The following is a 14,794-nucleotide window of genomic DNA, read 5'->3' as shown; positions in this document are numbered from 1 at the left end:
TAATCTGACTATACATTTTCTTTACATAAAGACTTTAATTAATTTTAGACCTACACTACCATTTAAAAGAAGTCTCTTCCGCTCACCAAGACTGCATTTATTTGATCCAAAATACAGTAAAAACATTGATATTGTGAACTCTTTTTACAATTTAAAAGAACAGTTTTCTATTTGAATATATTGTAAACTGCTATTTGTGATCAAAGCTGAATGTTCAGCATCATTACAGCAGTCTTCAGTGTCACACGATCTTTCAGAAATCATTATAATATGCTGATTTTCTAATATGGGCATATTTAAAGTGCATTTTACTCATTTAACATGAACACATATTTACAAGCACAAGCTTTGTTGATGATAATGAGGCAGCATAAACATTAGATAAAATATAATCAAAACATTCATGTTATTTTTATATCATATAACATATCATATTTATATCAAACAGCATACAATTTAAATGTCTGCTTTAGCCAAAACAGCATGTAAATGTAACTAAAACTTGCATATTAGGACATTTTTCAAATTTCAATCCTCTGAATCCTGGCTGGCAAGTCTGGAAACAGTCCCACTAGTAAAATATGTACATCTTTATATAAAATAGCATGTCAACTAATGAAAACTAAATGACTTACTCATCTGAAATTGTATCATCGGCTGGATCAAGTCTCTCTTCAAAATACAAATGTTCATCGGAGTCTCGCTCTTTCTCTGAGGATATTTTAACTCTTTGTCAATATACAGGAGTTTCTTCGCCTGTGTATCTTGCGATCTTTCAAACGTGCAGATAAGTGAATGAACTAGATATTCAAGGCACAGTCGGGGGCATTTACCATTTGCATTGATTGTCTCATGATTCTCTCACATTACCGTATGAATAGTGCCCTCTGCCCGTGGGTGTGATCACATTAGGTATAATTAGCTGAGCCAGGAGAAACTGTACATCGCTTTGTTTCATACAGATTACATTGCAGGAGAAATTGTTTTTATATTTTATATTTATATTTTAATTGTTTTATTTAAAATACATTTTAAGCTTTCTTTAGACATAAGTTTCATGTTTGTGTGATAAGTATTCGCAGAGTTTCAGTTCATTTTTGTGACGTGTTTCAGAAATATGCTTGTGAACATAGAGACTGCTGTTAGCTCACCCTTTTTATTTTATTTATTTTACAAAATCACAAGGTTTTGTTGTTATTGTGAGTGTACACAAATAAAAAAAAGACCCTTTATAGTCTCTAATGATGTCTTACACTTATCTGTATGCCCCAAAATGATGGAGTATTTGATGTTGTTTCTGCTGTAATGATGAAAAAAATCCAGCAGGACGCGGTGTGTTAACCCCTCAGAGGGTTAAACAATCAGAAAATACAATTAATTCTAATTTATATCTAATGTTTCAGAAACAAGTACTAACAAGTATATACATAAATAGGAAAATTACAATTGTTGGTTCAGTCAATCATGATATGCATTAAACAACCAAAAAATACAATTAATTCTAATATACTTCTAATGTTTAATAAAACAAGTACCTAATTTCACACATAGACATTCACTTGTTCATCTTCTTCTGGAGTTGAAACTGCAGTTGTCTGGCTGGAGCTGTGATGAATCGGTCTGCAGAAAACTGGTGAGTGACAAAGAGAGAAATTTTCCTTAACTCTATTAAGGTCAATGCTTGAAGTGTAGGTACCCTGGTGGCCAAAAGTTTGGAATAATGTACAGATTTTGCTGTTTCGTAGTAAAATTGGTACTTTAATTCACCAAAGTGACATTCAACTGATCACAAAGTGTAGTCAGAACATTATTGATGTAAAAAAACAGCACCATCACTACTTGAAAAAAGTAATTTGTGATGAAATCTAGACAGGTCCCATTTCCAGCAGCTATCACTCCAACACCTTATCCTTGAGTAATCATGGTAAATTGCTAATTTAGTACTAGAAAATTACTTGCCATTATATCAAACAAACAATATTAATGCTATTCGTTAAATGAAGCTTATCATCGTTTTTGTGTTCGTTTTTGAGTTGCCACAGTATGCAATAGATAGGCATGTGTTAAGGTCAATATTAGGTAAAAAATGGCAAAAATAAACAGCTTTCTCTAGAAACTCCTCAGGCAATAATTGTTTTGCGGAATGAAGGCTATACATTGCTTGAAATTGCCCCAAAAAATTATTTCATACAAAGGTGTACACTATAGTCTTCAAAGACAAAGGACAACTGAATAAGAATAAGTACATCAAAGTCTCTAGAGTCTCTGTCCTCATCTGACAGCTTCATTAAATTCTACCTGCTCAACCCCAGTTTAATGTACAACACTGAAGAGAAGACTCAGGGGTGCAGTCCTTATGGGAAGAATTGCAAAGAAAAAGTCATGTTTGAAACAGAAAAACAAAAAGTAAAGGTTAGAGTTGGCAAAGAAACACAGACATCGGACAATAGATCATTGGAAAAGAGTGTTATGGATCTTAACACTTATTGAGCATTTGTGGATCAGCTAGACTGTAAGGTGCTTGAGAAGTGCCTGACAATACAGCCACATCTATGGCAAATGCTACTGGAAGCATCGGGTGAAATGTCACCTGAGTATCTGGACAAACTGACAGCTAGAATGCCAAGGATTTTTTGATGAGAACTCTTTGAAGTAGTTTAATATTTTTTTCAAATTGTAATAGTAATTTTTCATGTTATTAATGTCCTGACCATAAATTGTGATCAGTTGAATGCCACTTTGGCGAATAAAAGTACCAATTTCTTTCCATAAGAGCAAAATCTGTACATTATTCCAAACTTTTGGCCTCCAGTTAGGTACACACCTGTGTATGCAGTACCGACGATTCTTTACTACACATTTCACAGTTCTAGGAATTATTCTTGCATACTGGCAGCTCTCATAAACTGCAGAGGCTCTCTTGTGTCTCTGCTCAACAAGACAATCTGACTTGTTGCTCTTATTAGACAAAGACTGTTTAGTCTTGTACTCCAAAGTTCTGTTTTTTGGCAACAAGTGTGCAACATGAAAGCTTAAAAAGCCAAATAAGGTCATTTGAGCACTGTGCTGAACAGCTGATATGAACATGAACCTCTGAAAATTGAGGTTAATATGGAATAAGGAAGGAAGCACAGCACAGAGCAGAGCAGAGCAGTAAGCAAAAGTGTCCAAACAGTAGTGAAGAAGAATGTTATATCAAATCTAGAAGAGGAAATGAGTATGTATTTATTTTATATGCAGCCTTGTAACCATGCTTTGAAACAAACCATCAGTGCTTTATTTAATATGCATTCATTTGTAAAAGGGTTGCAAAATTATATTTTACACACCTGCCTGGCTAAGGTCTGGAGGTTGTACTTGCATTCTGCTGGGCAGGGAATTATTGGAAATGTAGTCTGGGAGGAACAGATTACAGGGGAGAAACACAAGGAAAACAACAGGTAATCATGACAGAACTGACCCTCAAATGGGTGGCTCCTGAAGGCCAAGGAAGGCTGGTCAGGGAGGCAGGGCCAAGATGGAGCCAGAGACCAAAGAGACCAGAGTGAATCAGGAGGAGGGCTGGAAGACCAGGGAGACCAGAGCAGATCGGGCGGACAGACAGCCGAGGGACCAAGGAGACCAGAGTATATCAGGCAGTCAACCATGAGACCAAGGAAACCAAAGTAGATCTGACGGACGGCCAGGAGACCCAGAAGACCAGAGCAGATCAGGCGGACAACCATGAGACCAAGGAGACCAGAGCAGATCAGGCAGATAGCCAGGAGACTCAGAAGACCAGAGCAGATCAGGGGGATGGCGAGAAGACCCAAGAGACCAGAGTATATGAGGCGGACAGCAAGGGGACCCAGAAGACCAGAGCAGATCAGGCGGACAGCCATGAGATTCAGAAGACCAGAGCAGATCAGGCGGATGACCATGAGACCAAGGATACCAGAGCAAATCAGGTGGATGGCAGGGAGATCCAGAGGACCACCTAAGGGTAGGAACTGGATCAGGGGATCTGGTTTATGGCCACAGGGCTGAAACAGGGTCAGGAGGCCTGGATGGCGACCACAGGGTCAAGATAGGGTCAGGAGGCCTGGGAGGTGGCCACAGACTAGAGACTGGAGCTGTGGAAGACTCGGAGGGCAGAGCCGTGGAAGGTGGAGCCATTGGAGGCTTGAGGGGCAAAGTTGTAGAAGGCAGACCCATGGCAGGCTCGAAGAGTGAAGCCATGGAAGGAAGAGCTGTGGGAGGCTCGAGGGGCGGAGCCATAGATGGCAGAGCCGTGGCAGGCTTGAAGCTAAGAGTCCAGGATGACTGGAAAATTACCGCAGTGGTCATGAACATGATCAGAGTCTCGGGAGCGACCTCTGTGGTCGTTGGCATGGACAGAGATTCAGGAACAACCTCTGTGGTCGTGGGCATGGACAGAGACTCGGGAATGACCTCTGTGGTAATGGGCATGGACTAAGAATTGGGAATGACCTCTGTGGTCGTGGGCATAGACTGAAACTCGGGAATGACCTCTGTGGTTGTGAACATGGACAGAGACATGGAAACAACCTTTGTGGTCATGTACAAGGGCAGAGAATCGGAGACGACCTCTGTGGTTGTGTACATAGTCAGAGACTCGGGAACGACATCCGTAGTCGTGTACATGGGCAGAGACTTGGAAACAACCTCCGTGGGCTTGTACCTGGGTAGAGACTTGGAAACGACCTCCATAGTCGTGTACATGGGCAGAGACTTGGAAACGACCTCTGTGGTCATGTACATGGGCAGGGACTTGGAGATGACCTCTGTGGTCGTGAACATGGACTGAGACTCGGGAATGACCTCTGTGGTCGTGGGCATAGGCAGAGACTCGGTGACGACCTCTGTGGTCGTGAAAATGGACAGAGACTTTGAAACAAGCTCCGTGGTCATTTACAAGGGCGGAGAATTGGAGACGACCTATGGGGTCGTGTACATGGACAGAGACTTTGAAACAACTTCTGTGGCCGTGTACAAGGGCAGAGAATTGGAGAAAACCTCTATGGTCGTGAACATGGACTGAAACTCGGGAATGACCTCTGTGGTCGTGGGCATAGGCAGAGACACGGTGATGATCTCTGTGGTCGTGAAAATGGACAGAGACTTTGAAACAAGCTCTGTGGTCATTTACAAGGGCAGAGAATTGGAGACGACCTATGGGGTCGTGTACATGGACAGAGACTTTGAAACAACTTCTGTGGCCGTGTACAAGGGCAGAGAATTGGAGAAAACCTCTGTGGTCGTGTACATGGTCAGAGACTTGGAAATGACCTCAGTAGTCGTGTACATGGTCAGAGACTCGGAGATGACCTCTGTGGTCATGAACATGGGCAGAGACTTGGAAACGGAAGCCAATCTCCTACTCCTCCGGGAGGCCAACGTAGGCAACATGGGCTCTGGGACAGACGAGGCTGGCAATGCTGGCTCTGGGATGGACGAGGCTGGCAACGCTGGCTCCGAGAAGAATGAAGCTGGCAATGCAGGCTCTGGGATGGATGAGACTGGCAATGCTGGCTCTGGGACAGACGAGATTGACAATGCTGGCTCTGGAAGGGATGAAGCTTCCAGCCTGTGGCCGTGGCAGGCGTGTGTGTTAGCTGTTAGCTGTTAGGCGTCGGCTCGTTGGCCGTGGCAGGCGTGGGCATCGACTCGTTGGCCATGGCAGGTGTGGGCAGCGGCTCGTTGGCCATGGCAGGAATGGGCATCAGCTCGTTGGCCGTGGCAGACGTGGACATTGGCACATTGGCTGTGGCAGGTAAGGGCTCTGAAAATTTGTGGGGAAGGGTCTTCGTGGCCCTACGCACCGATATCAGTGGTGGATAATTCAAATTGGAGATAAGGGCAGTGAAAGAATTAAAACTCTAGTTGCCACTCATGTCCCCGGCGACCTCAATGTGATAGCGGCTGTCACGACAACACTGGCCCGGTGGAGAGTGGAGGCTTCACCCCCAGTCGATCCAGCTGATTTGGGAATGATTCGGCGAGACCAAGGTAGACCTGTTTGCCTCCCAGAGACCTCCCACTGTCCGCTCTGGTATGCCCGAACAGAGGCTCCCCTCGGGGCTGCGCAAGTACGCATTTCCCCCAGGGAGCCTTCTTGCACAGGTGCTGTGCAAGGTCAGGGAAGACGAGGAACAAGTCACCCTGGTGGCTCCTTACTGGCCTACCCGGGCCTGGTTCTCGGACCTCGTACTCCTTTCTATAGTATCATATGCTCCATATGACAGAATTAAATGTAGCGTATGATTATGGTGATGAGTTGGTCCTGTCACAATTGCACAATCACAATATGCTTAAAATTATGTGGCATACTGAGCGAATATGCCGATTAGATGTCACCCTGCTGCAGGGGCTCTAGAGCTGGAACCAAAGTGTGGGTGTTGCTTGCTGTACTCCCCGCATCCAAAACAGTATCTACCGATTTCTCTTTCTCTCTGAGAAAATCAAGTTTTAAGTTAAAAGAAGTAATCTGACTATACATTTTCTTTACATAAAGACTTTACTTAATTTTATACTTACACTACCGTTTAAAAGAAGTCTCTTCTGCTCACCAAGACTGTGATAAAAACTGTGATATTGTGAACTCTTTTTACAATTTAAAAGAACGGTTTTCTATTTTAATATATTGTAAAATACAATTTGTGATCAAAGCTGAATTTTGCAGTCTTCAGTCTCACATGATCCTTCAGAAATGATTTTCTAATATGGGTATATTTACATTTACACCCGAACAGATATTTGCAAGCACAAGCTTCGTTGATGATAATGAGGCAGCGTAAACACTAGTTAAAATATAATCTAAACATTAATATTATTTTTATATCACATTACATATCATATTTATATGATACAGCATACAATTTAAATATCTGCTTTAGCCAAAACAGCATTTAAACTTAGCTAAAACTTGCCTATTAGGACATATTTCAAATTTCAGTACTCTATATCCTGGCTGGCAAGTCTGGAAACAGTCCCACAAGTAAAATATGTACGTTTTTATATAAAATAGCATGTCAACTAATGTGAGAAAAACTAAATGACTTACTCATCCGAAATTGTATCCTCGGCTGGATCAAGTCTCTCTTCAAAATACAAACGTTCATCGGAGTCCCGCTCTTCTGAGGAACACTTCGTCACTACCCAGGAGTTTCCTCAGCTGTGTATTGTGCCATCTTCCAAACGCGCAGAAAAGTGAATGAACTAGATGCTTTTTAAGGCACAGTCGGGGGTGTTTACCATTTGCCTCAGCACATTACTGTATGAATTGCGCCCTCTGCCCGTGGGTGTGATCATATTAGGGATAATTAGCTGAGCCAGGAAAAATTGTACATCACTTTGTTTCAAACAGATTACATTGCAGGAGAATATTTGTTTTAAATTTGAATTGTTTTATTTAAACGTAGACATTTAAAACTTTCTTTAGACATACAGTCAGGTCCATAAATATTGGGACATCAACACAATTCTAATTTTTTTGGCTCTATACACCACCACAATGGATTTGAAATGAAACAAACAAGATGTGCTTTAACTGCAGACGTTCAGCTTTAATTTGAGGGTATTTACATTCAAATCAGGTGAACAGTGTAGGAATTACAACAGTTTGTATATGTGCCTCCCAATTTTTAGGGACCAAAAGTAATGGGACAATTGGCTGCTCAGCTGTTCCATGGCCAGGTGTGTGTTATTCCCTCATTATAACATTTACAAGGAGCAGATAAAAGGTCCAGAGTTCATTTCAAGTGTGCTATTTGCATTTGGAATCTGTTGCTGTCAACTCTCAATATGAGATCCAAAGAGCTGTCACTATCAGTGAAGCAAGCCATCATTAGGCTGAAAAATCAAAACAAACCCATCAGAGAGATAGCAAAAACATTAGGTGTGGCCAAATCAACTGTTTGGAACATTCTTAAAAAGAAAGAACGCACCGGTGAGCTCAGCAACACCAAAAGACCCGGAAGACCATGGAAAACAACTGTGGTGGATGACCGAAGAATTCTTTCCCTGGTGAAGAAAACACCCTTCACAACAGTTGGCCAGATCAAGAACACTTTCCAGGAGGTAGGTGTATGTGTGTCAAAGTCAACAATCAAGAGAAGACTTCACCAGAGTGAATACAGAGGGTTCACCACAAGATGTAAACCATTGGTGAGCCTCAAAAACAGGAAGGCCAGATTAGAGTTTGCCAAACAACATCTAAAAAAGCCTTCACAGTTCTGGAACAACATCCTATGGACAGATGAGACAAAGATCAACTTGTACCAGAGTGATGGGAAGAGAAGAGTATGCAGAAGGAAAGGAACTGCTCATGATCCAAAGCATACCACCTCATCAATGAAGCATGGTGGTGGTATTGTCATGGCATGGGCATGTATGGCTGCCAATGGAACTGGTTCTCTTGTATTTATTGATGATGTGACTGCTGACAAAAGCAGCAGGATGAATTCTGAAGTGTTTTGGGCAATATTATCTGCTCATATTCAGCCAAATGCTTCAGAAATCATTGGACGGCGCTTCACAGTACAGATGGACAATGACCCGAAGCATACTGCGAAAGCAACCAAAGAGTTTTTTAAGGGAAAGAATTGGAATGTTATGCAATGGCCAAGTCAATCACCTGAGCTGAATCCGATTGAGCATGCATTTCACTTGCTGAAGACAAAACTGAAGGGAAAATGCCCCAAGAACAAGCAGGAACTGAAGACAGTTGCAGTAGAGGCCTGGCAGAGCATCACCAGGGATGAAACCAAGCATCTGGTGATGTCTATGCATTCCAGACTTCAGGCTGTAATTGACTGCAAAGGATTTGCAACCCAGTATTAAAAAGTGAAAGTTTGATTTATGATTGTTAATCTGTCCCATTACTTTTGGTCCCTTAAAAAGTGGGAGGCACATATACAAACTGTTGTTATTCCTACACTGTTCACCTGATATGGATGTAAATATCCTCAAATTAAAGCTGAAATTCTGCAGTTAAAGCACATCTTGTTTGCTTCATTTCAAATCCATTGTGGTGGTGTATAGAGCCAAAAAGATTAGAATTGTGTCGATGTCCCAATATTTGTGGACCTGACTGTATGTTTCATGTTTGTGTGATAAGTATTCGTGTAGTTTCAGTTCATTTTTGTGACATGTTTCAGAAATATGCTTGCGGACACAGAGACTGCTGTAAAAGTATTTGCTTTTACCATAAACAGAGTTGTCCATAGGTGCGATTCCACTTTCCTGAGGCAGAGGTCTTCTGTGCCACACACCATGCATCTCAAGGTATGCATTTTCATCAGCAACTGGAAAAGCAACATTGCTCAAGTTTAGCATGTTTATGGAAATACATTTAATTTGTGAGATTCTGTGATTTATAAATCATGATCCTCTTACCAGCTTTTTTTGTGTGTTTCACATCTTTCCACAAGACCAGCAAGCCCAAAATAATTGTTATGAATATGACAAAAGCAGCACATGTTGAAATATGACCTGTTTTATAGATAATATATTTTGAATTAGACATCCGCCTTAAAAGGAGTTCCAAACCTGTATGACTTTCTTACTGCAATTGAACACAAAAGGAGACATAAGCAGAATGACCAGTCACCATTCATGTTAATTTTATGGAAAAAAATATGCAATGATAGTAAAAGTTGACAGAGACTAACATACTGTATTAACTAACTTTTTGTATTCCAAGAAAGAAATTCATACAGGTTTAAATCAAGGTGAAAATTGTGACATTATTTTCATTTTTTGGGGTGAACTACTGTATCCCTTAAGAAGCTATTCTATTTTACCAATTAATTCCTTTCTTAAAAATATAGTGACACAAGAAAAAACTTTATAAACTGAACAATTTGTATATACAGTAACCATGAATACATGTTAAACTGGAACACATATCTCCTCATCAGTAACAATCAATGATGATAACAAAAATCTATGTTAATCCAGTATCATCTTCCAAAATATGGATTTGAAAATATGGCAAGTCATCAAAACAATAGCACTTTTTCGAATTTGATCTTTTGTTCATTTTAGTGAAATGTGCAAAAATATAGCTGCATGCAGCAATACCGGGGTCAAGCCAATTATTGCCACCATGAACAGAAAAAGAAGCTTTGTGACCCATTTTTAGTTAGAGTTCGATGAACAGTGCATGAGGAAATAGAAAATGTAAACTTTCATTTATAAAAAAACATATATTCTAAAAATACCAAAAAATAGCTAGTAATAGAATATGTGTCCAGTATGTGGCGCTGTTCTGAAACTGCTCAGGTAGTATCAGGACATTATGTTTATCATGCAGGAAAGCTTTCAAGAGCTACAAGAGAAAATAGCAATTTTTCTATCTCCTAACCAGTATGGGGCAGTGCACCAAAACACTGCAGGTAACCTCAGGGCCTAATGGTGATGACATGTGCCAAGTTTCGTCTGTCATTCAAACCATTGCAGAGATACAGCCTCTAGTTAAATTTTGAGTGTTCTTTGTCATATTTGTTGAAGCACCCTTCGAAAACGGTATGGTTTATAAAAATTCTGTGTATATCTTTTTGATGTGATTGCCTCTAGATTATGCAGGCCAATTTTCATGCAAATCTGACGAACAGTCTAGGGCGAGTTCCAAAAATGTTCATTATGGAAAATGATGTCATAGGGTCCAATCTAATCATCTTGGAATAAGAGGATAAATTATTTCATTTCTAGGACACACGGCTCAAAAGTTATTAACATAGACATGAGTGCAAATTTGGGCAGTTGGTGGTGCTAGAGGGTTTGAGGTAGAGATTGTAAATTTTCTGTGGTAACAGATCAGACTGTCCTCTATCTGTGTGCCAAATTTCATAACTTTCCCGCAAGCAGTTCTATGGGCGGCCATAGACTCAAGAGTGGAAGAAGCGGAAGAATAATAATAAGAAGAAAACTAACAAAAACAATAGGGGTCTTTCGCCCCTTTGGGGCTTGACCCTTCATAATAAGAACACTAACAGAAAAAATGGGGGTCTTTTGCCCCTTCGTGGCTTGACCCCTAATAAAAGTTTGTTCTTCAACATGTCCAAGCATTAAGTTAGATTTACAGTATATATAACTTTTTAACATTGTGATATTCACAATACATACACTACATGGCTAAACGTTTGTGGACACCTGAACACCAACTATCACATGTGCTTGTTGAATATTTAATTTAAAATCTATAAGGATTAATCCCACTCTTTGCTGCTATAACATATTCTACTCTTCTAAAAAGATTTTCCACTTGATGTTGGAATATTGCTTCATGTATTTGCTCCCATTCAGACACAAGAGAACCCTGGCTCACTGTCTGCATCCAGTCCCCCCAAAGATGTTCAGGTCTGGACTTTGACCAGGCCAGTCAAATTATTCGATACCAGACTCACTCAGTACAGTATTTATTTATGTACCTTGTAGCTAAACATGTTAATTTATAGGGGGTTTTCACAAACTTTTGGCCATGTAGCGTAGTTCAGAAGTATCATACTTACCTGAGTGTTACAGCAGGAACTTGGATTGTACTGATTAAGAAATGTATAGCTAAATAATATTGGTGAATATATGCCTGCTTTGCTTTAATGGACCACAAGTGTTGGGTGAGGATTTGCCCATTCTATTTCTTTGCCATTTTTACTGAAAGACTCTTACCTGCACAGTACAAACTAAAGACCAACTGAAGGACTATGATATTCAGTGTGGGAGCTGTTATAATTTCTTGTGCCTTTTGAAAGTACGTCACATGTTTTATGTTGTATGTGGTTCTGTTTTTTTATAGAGTTTGTCACAATATATACTTTGAAACAAGAGTTGGAAGTTGGAGTGGTTCTCTACCCTCAGTGGTGTGATTCTCACCGAGTAATTCCACTAATGCAGCATTAGTGCAGTTGCCTCAAACATGCTGGTTCAAGACCTGCGTGAAGTTGGCCCCCCACCAAACGCAAAACTTTGGCAAAATGGTCTCAATCGTTTGTGCTTTGTTTGTGCTGTTTTGTGCTGTTAAAATGTTCGTTTGTGCTGCTTCGGTTTTTTAGATATTAAAATAATATTTATAGGTCATTCTGAGGTTACTCAGTCCCCCCCACATGCTCCAAATTCACCCCAAATAGTCTCGTTTGTTTCTGCTTTGTTTGTGCTGGTTTGTGCCGGTAAAAGTTTCGTTTGTGCTGCTTCGGTTTTTAAAATATTAGACATTGAATTATTGGCGATGACATCACGCAGCCCCCTCACATGCTCTAAATTCACCCAAAATAGTCTAGTTTGTTTGTGCTTCGTTTGTGCTGGTTTGTGCCAGTAAAAGTTTTGTTCCCTTTACAAAAAGCTACACTTCTGATGCTGTGCTGGAAGCGCTTTGGGAACACCTACATGTGTGTGACCAGCTGTGAATATGTGTGTAACACGTCATTGAACATTGACCGGAATTTATAGCCTCTGCCGGTGTAATCATTGGATGCAACTGGGCTATAGCTGGGCTATAAATAGATTAGTCACCGGAGCATCGTCAGATTCTTTGTCTTCAGAGCTCACTCTGTGTGTGTGTGTGTTTATATGAGCCTGTCAAACTTTCTTTCCTCTGTTAGGAGTTAGAATTGGTTAGGCAGTGCACAGTGAACCTTTTCTCCTTTCACTTCTTTCTTAAAAAAAAGAAAAAAGAGAGAGAATGACTGAAAGTCAGAGCAAACGATGCGTGTTCCGTTGTTTACGCTCTATGGCCGAGAGGGACACGCATCAGTTTTGCTTTGTTTGTTTGGGGGAAGAGCATGTTGCTCTCGCATTGGAGCGGGGCAGGTGCGAGCATTGCGATCTGTTTTCGGGCAAAATGCTTCGCGCTCGCCTCGCTTACATCCGGGAGTCAGCGCCCACACTTCATTCGTGGGGCTCTCTCACATTGCACAATTGAAACGCAATTCATGCTGAATCTCTGTACATTCCACGCACAATAATAAAGCGGCTAACAACAGGACCCCCCAATGCTCCAAACACTCCAAACAAGAAGACAAATTTCTGTCTGGTGGCCAAAATGAATAAATAAAAGAGGGAATGGAACGCTTCCTTTTTCTCCATGACCTCCATAACAAATATTCTCATTCATGGAGGAATCCTTATACTTCCCGTGTCTTCGTGGCCTCGATGTTGACATATTCGACTATCGTGGGTGCTGAAGCTCGGGGGGATTCTGTGATGCCCCCGGTAGGAGAGACACTTGCGGGTTATCTCTTGCAGGTTTCGGCATCGTCACTTAAAAAAAAAAAAAAAAAAAAACTCTCTCCCCACAAAGCCGTGCAGAATTACCTCCATCTTAGTGGGGAGGGCTAATCAAGCAACGGGTCAGGCTGGTGCTGCTCTGCACACGATGGCAGTGTTACAGGCATTAAGAAAGCCACGAGGAAGCCTTTGGGCAGTTTCTTCCTCGCCGCACTCAGGGGGCGGGCCCGTTGGCCACTCAGACCCGCCACAGTCCTTCTAGAAGGGAGGCTCAGAAGCAAAGCGTGGCGAGACATGTTCCTCCTCTCGAAGATTGGGGACAGTCTCGTCGCCCTCAGCAGCCCCCAAAGCAAGACCTCAGGACACTAATTTCTAAGATAAAGAAACCCTGACGGTCTTGCACTTAATCTTGTAGGGGTAGCTCCCCTCGGAATGGGGCGTGCGCTCTACGCCCCTCCCGGTACCCCCACGAAACCTCTCCATTCCCGCCACCTCTGGTGATTCGGGAGGTAGAGTCTTCCATCAAAAAGTTGGATGTTTAGCTGCTTCCTGCATTTATCCAGGACGCAGAACACTCAACATCCCCTCAACAGGAAGTCTTAAATGAATACCCATCTCAGAGTACCTGGCAGTGTGGAAACTTCTGCCAGATATTTTGATGTGAGTCCTAAGAACAGTAGAAAAGGGCTACAGAATTAAATTTGCTCGCCTCACTCCGTGTTTCAACGGCGTGGTCCCCACTACCGTAAACCGGAGCAGGCATTTCTACTGTTGAAAGAACTGCGAAATCTCTCGGTCTAAGGGGCCATAGAACATGTTCCACTTCCAGAGAAAGAGTCAGGTTATTACAGCGAATACTTCCTGGTTCCCAAGAAGGGTGGGGGGTTGCGTCCGACCTTAGATCTTCACGGCTTGAACTTCCCAGTCAGTCCAAGTCCAAGATGCTAACAATCAACACGATCATGTCACAAGCCCAACATCACGTTTGGCTGGTCACCATCGATCTCATGGACGCATATCTTCATATAGAAATTACGCCACAGCACAGGAAGTTTCTGAGGTTCACTTTCGGGGGCGAAGCCTTCCAGTATCGGATTCTTCCATTCGGCCTAGCCCTATTAACCCGCACATTTGTGAAATGCATGGATGCAGCACTGGCTCCTTTACGACTCCGTGGCATCCGCATTCTGAATTAAATAGATGACTGGCTGATCCTAGCGCAGTTCCAAGAACTGGAAGTTCAGCACAGGGATATTGTCTTAGCTCATCTGGTTTCTCCGGGTCTGAGATTCAACGTCAAAAGAGCATTCTCTCTCCCACCCAGGGACTCACTTATCTGGGGGTTATATGGAATTCGATCACGATGCAGGCACAATTGTCTCCTGCATGAATCATTTCCATTCACAACACCCTGAGCAAGGTCAGTCTAGGTCAAGGTTGCACTGCTCGTCATTATCAACGAATACTAGGTCTCATGGCGTCTGCGTCCACGGTGATCCCTTCGGGCCTTCTGCACATGAGACCGTCCAGCTGTGGCTAAAAGCCAGGGGGTTTCATCCAAGGGCTGGTC

The 14,794-nt window shown here is 41.9% G+C and overlaps 1 protein-coding gene across 1 annotated transcript in view; it reads right to left on the bottom strand.

The window, feature by feature from the left end:
- Positions 1-680: 680 nt before the first annotated feature.
- LOC127627592 (uncharacterized) overlaps positions 681-14,794 on the bottom strand; it is a 31,411-nt gene continuing 17,297 nt past the window's right edge. Inside the window, exons 3-5 of the mRNA XM_052104028.1 lie at positions 9,397-9,492; positions 9,207-9,305; positions 681-1,630 (exon numbers count right to left, since the gene is read on the bottom strand). Coding sequence (XP_051959988.1) covers positions 1,542-1,630; positions 9,207-9,305; positions 9,397-9,492 — 284 coding nt within the window. The 3' untranslated portion in view covers positions 681-1,541. The remainder of the gene's footprint in view (positions 1,631-9,206; positions 9,306-9,396; positions 9,493-14,794) is intronic.

Source organism: Xyrauchen texanus, chromosome 34, assembly GCF_025860055.1.
Source record: "Xyrauchen texanus isolate HMW12.3.18 chromosome 34, RBS_HiC_50CHRs, whole genome shotgun sequence".
Classification (NCBI taxonomy): domain Eukaryota; kingdom Metazoa; phylum Chordata; class Actinopteri; order Cypriniformes; family Catostomidae; genus Xyrauchen; species Xyrauchen texanus.
Note: the sequence above shows the minus strand (reverse complement) of the source record. Positions and strands in the feature narration are given on the sequence as shown.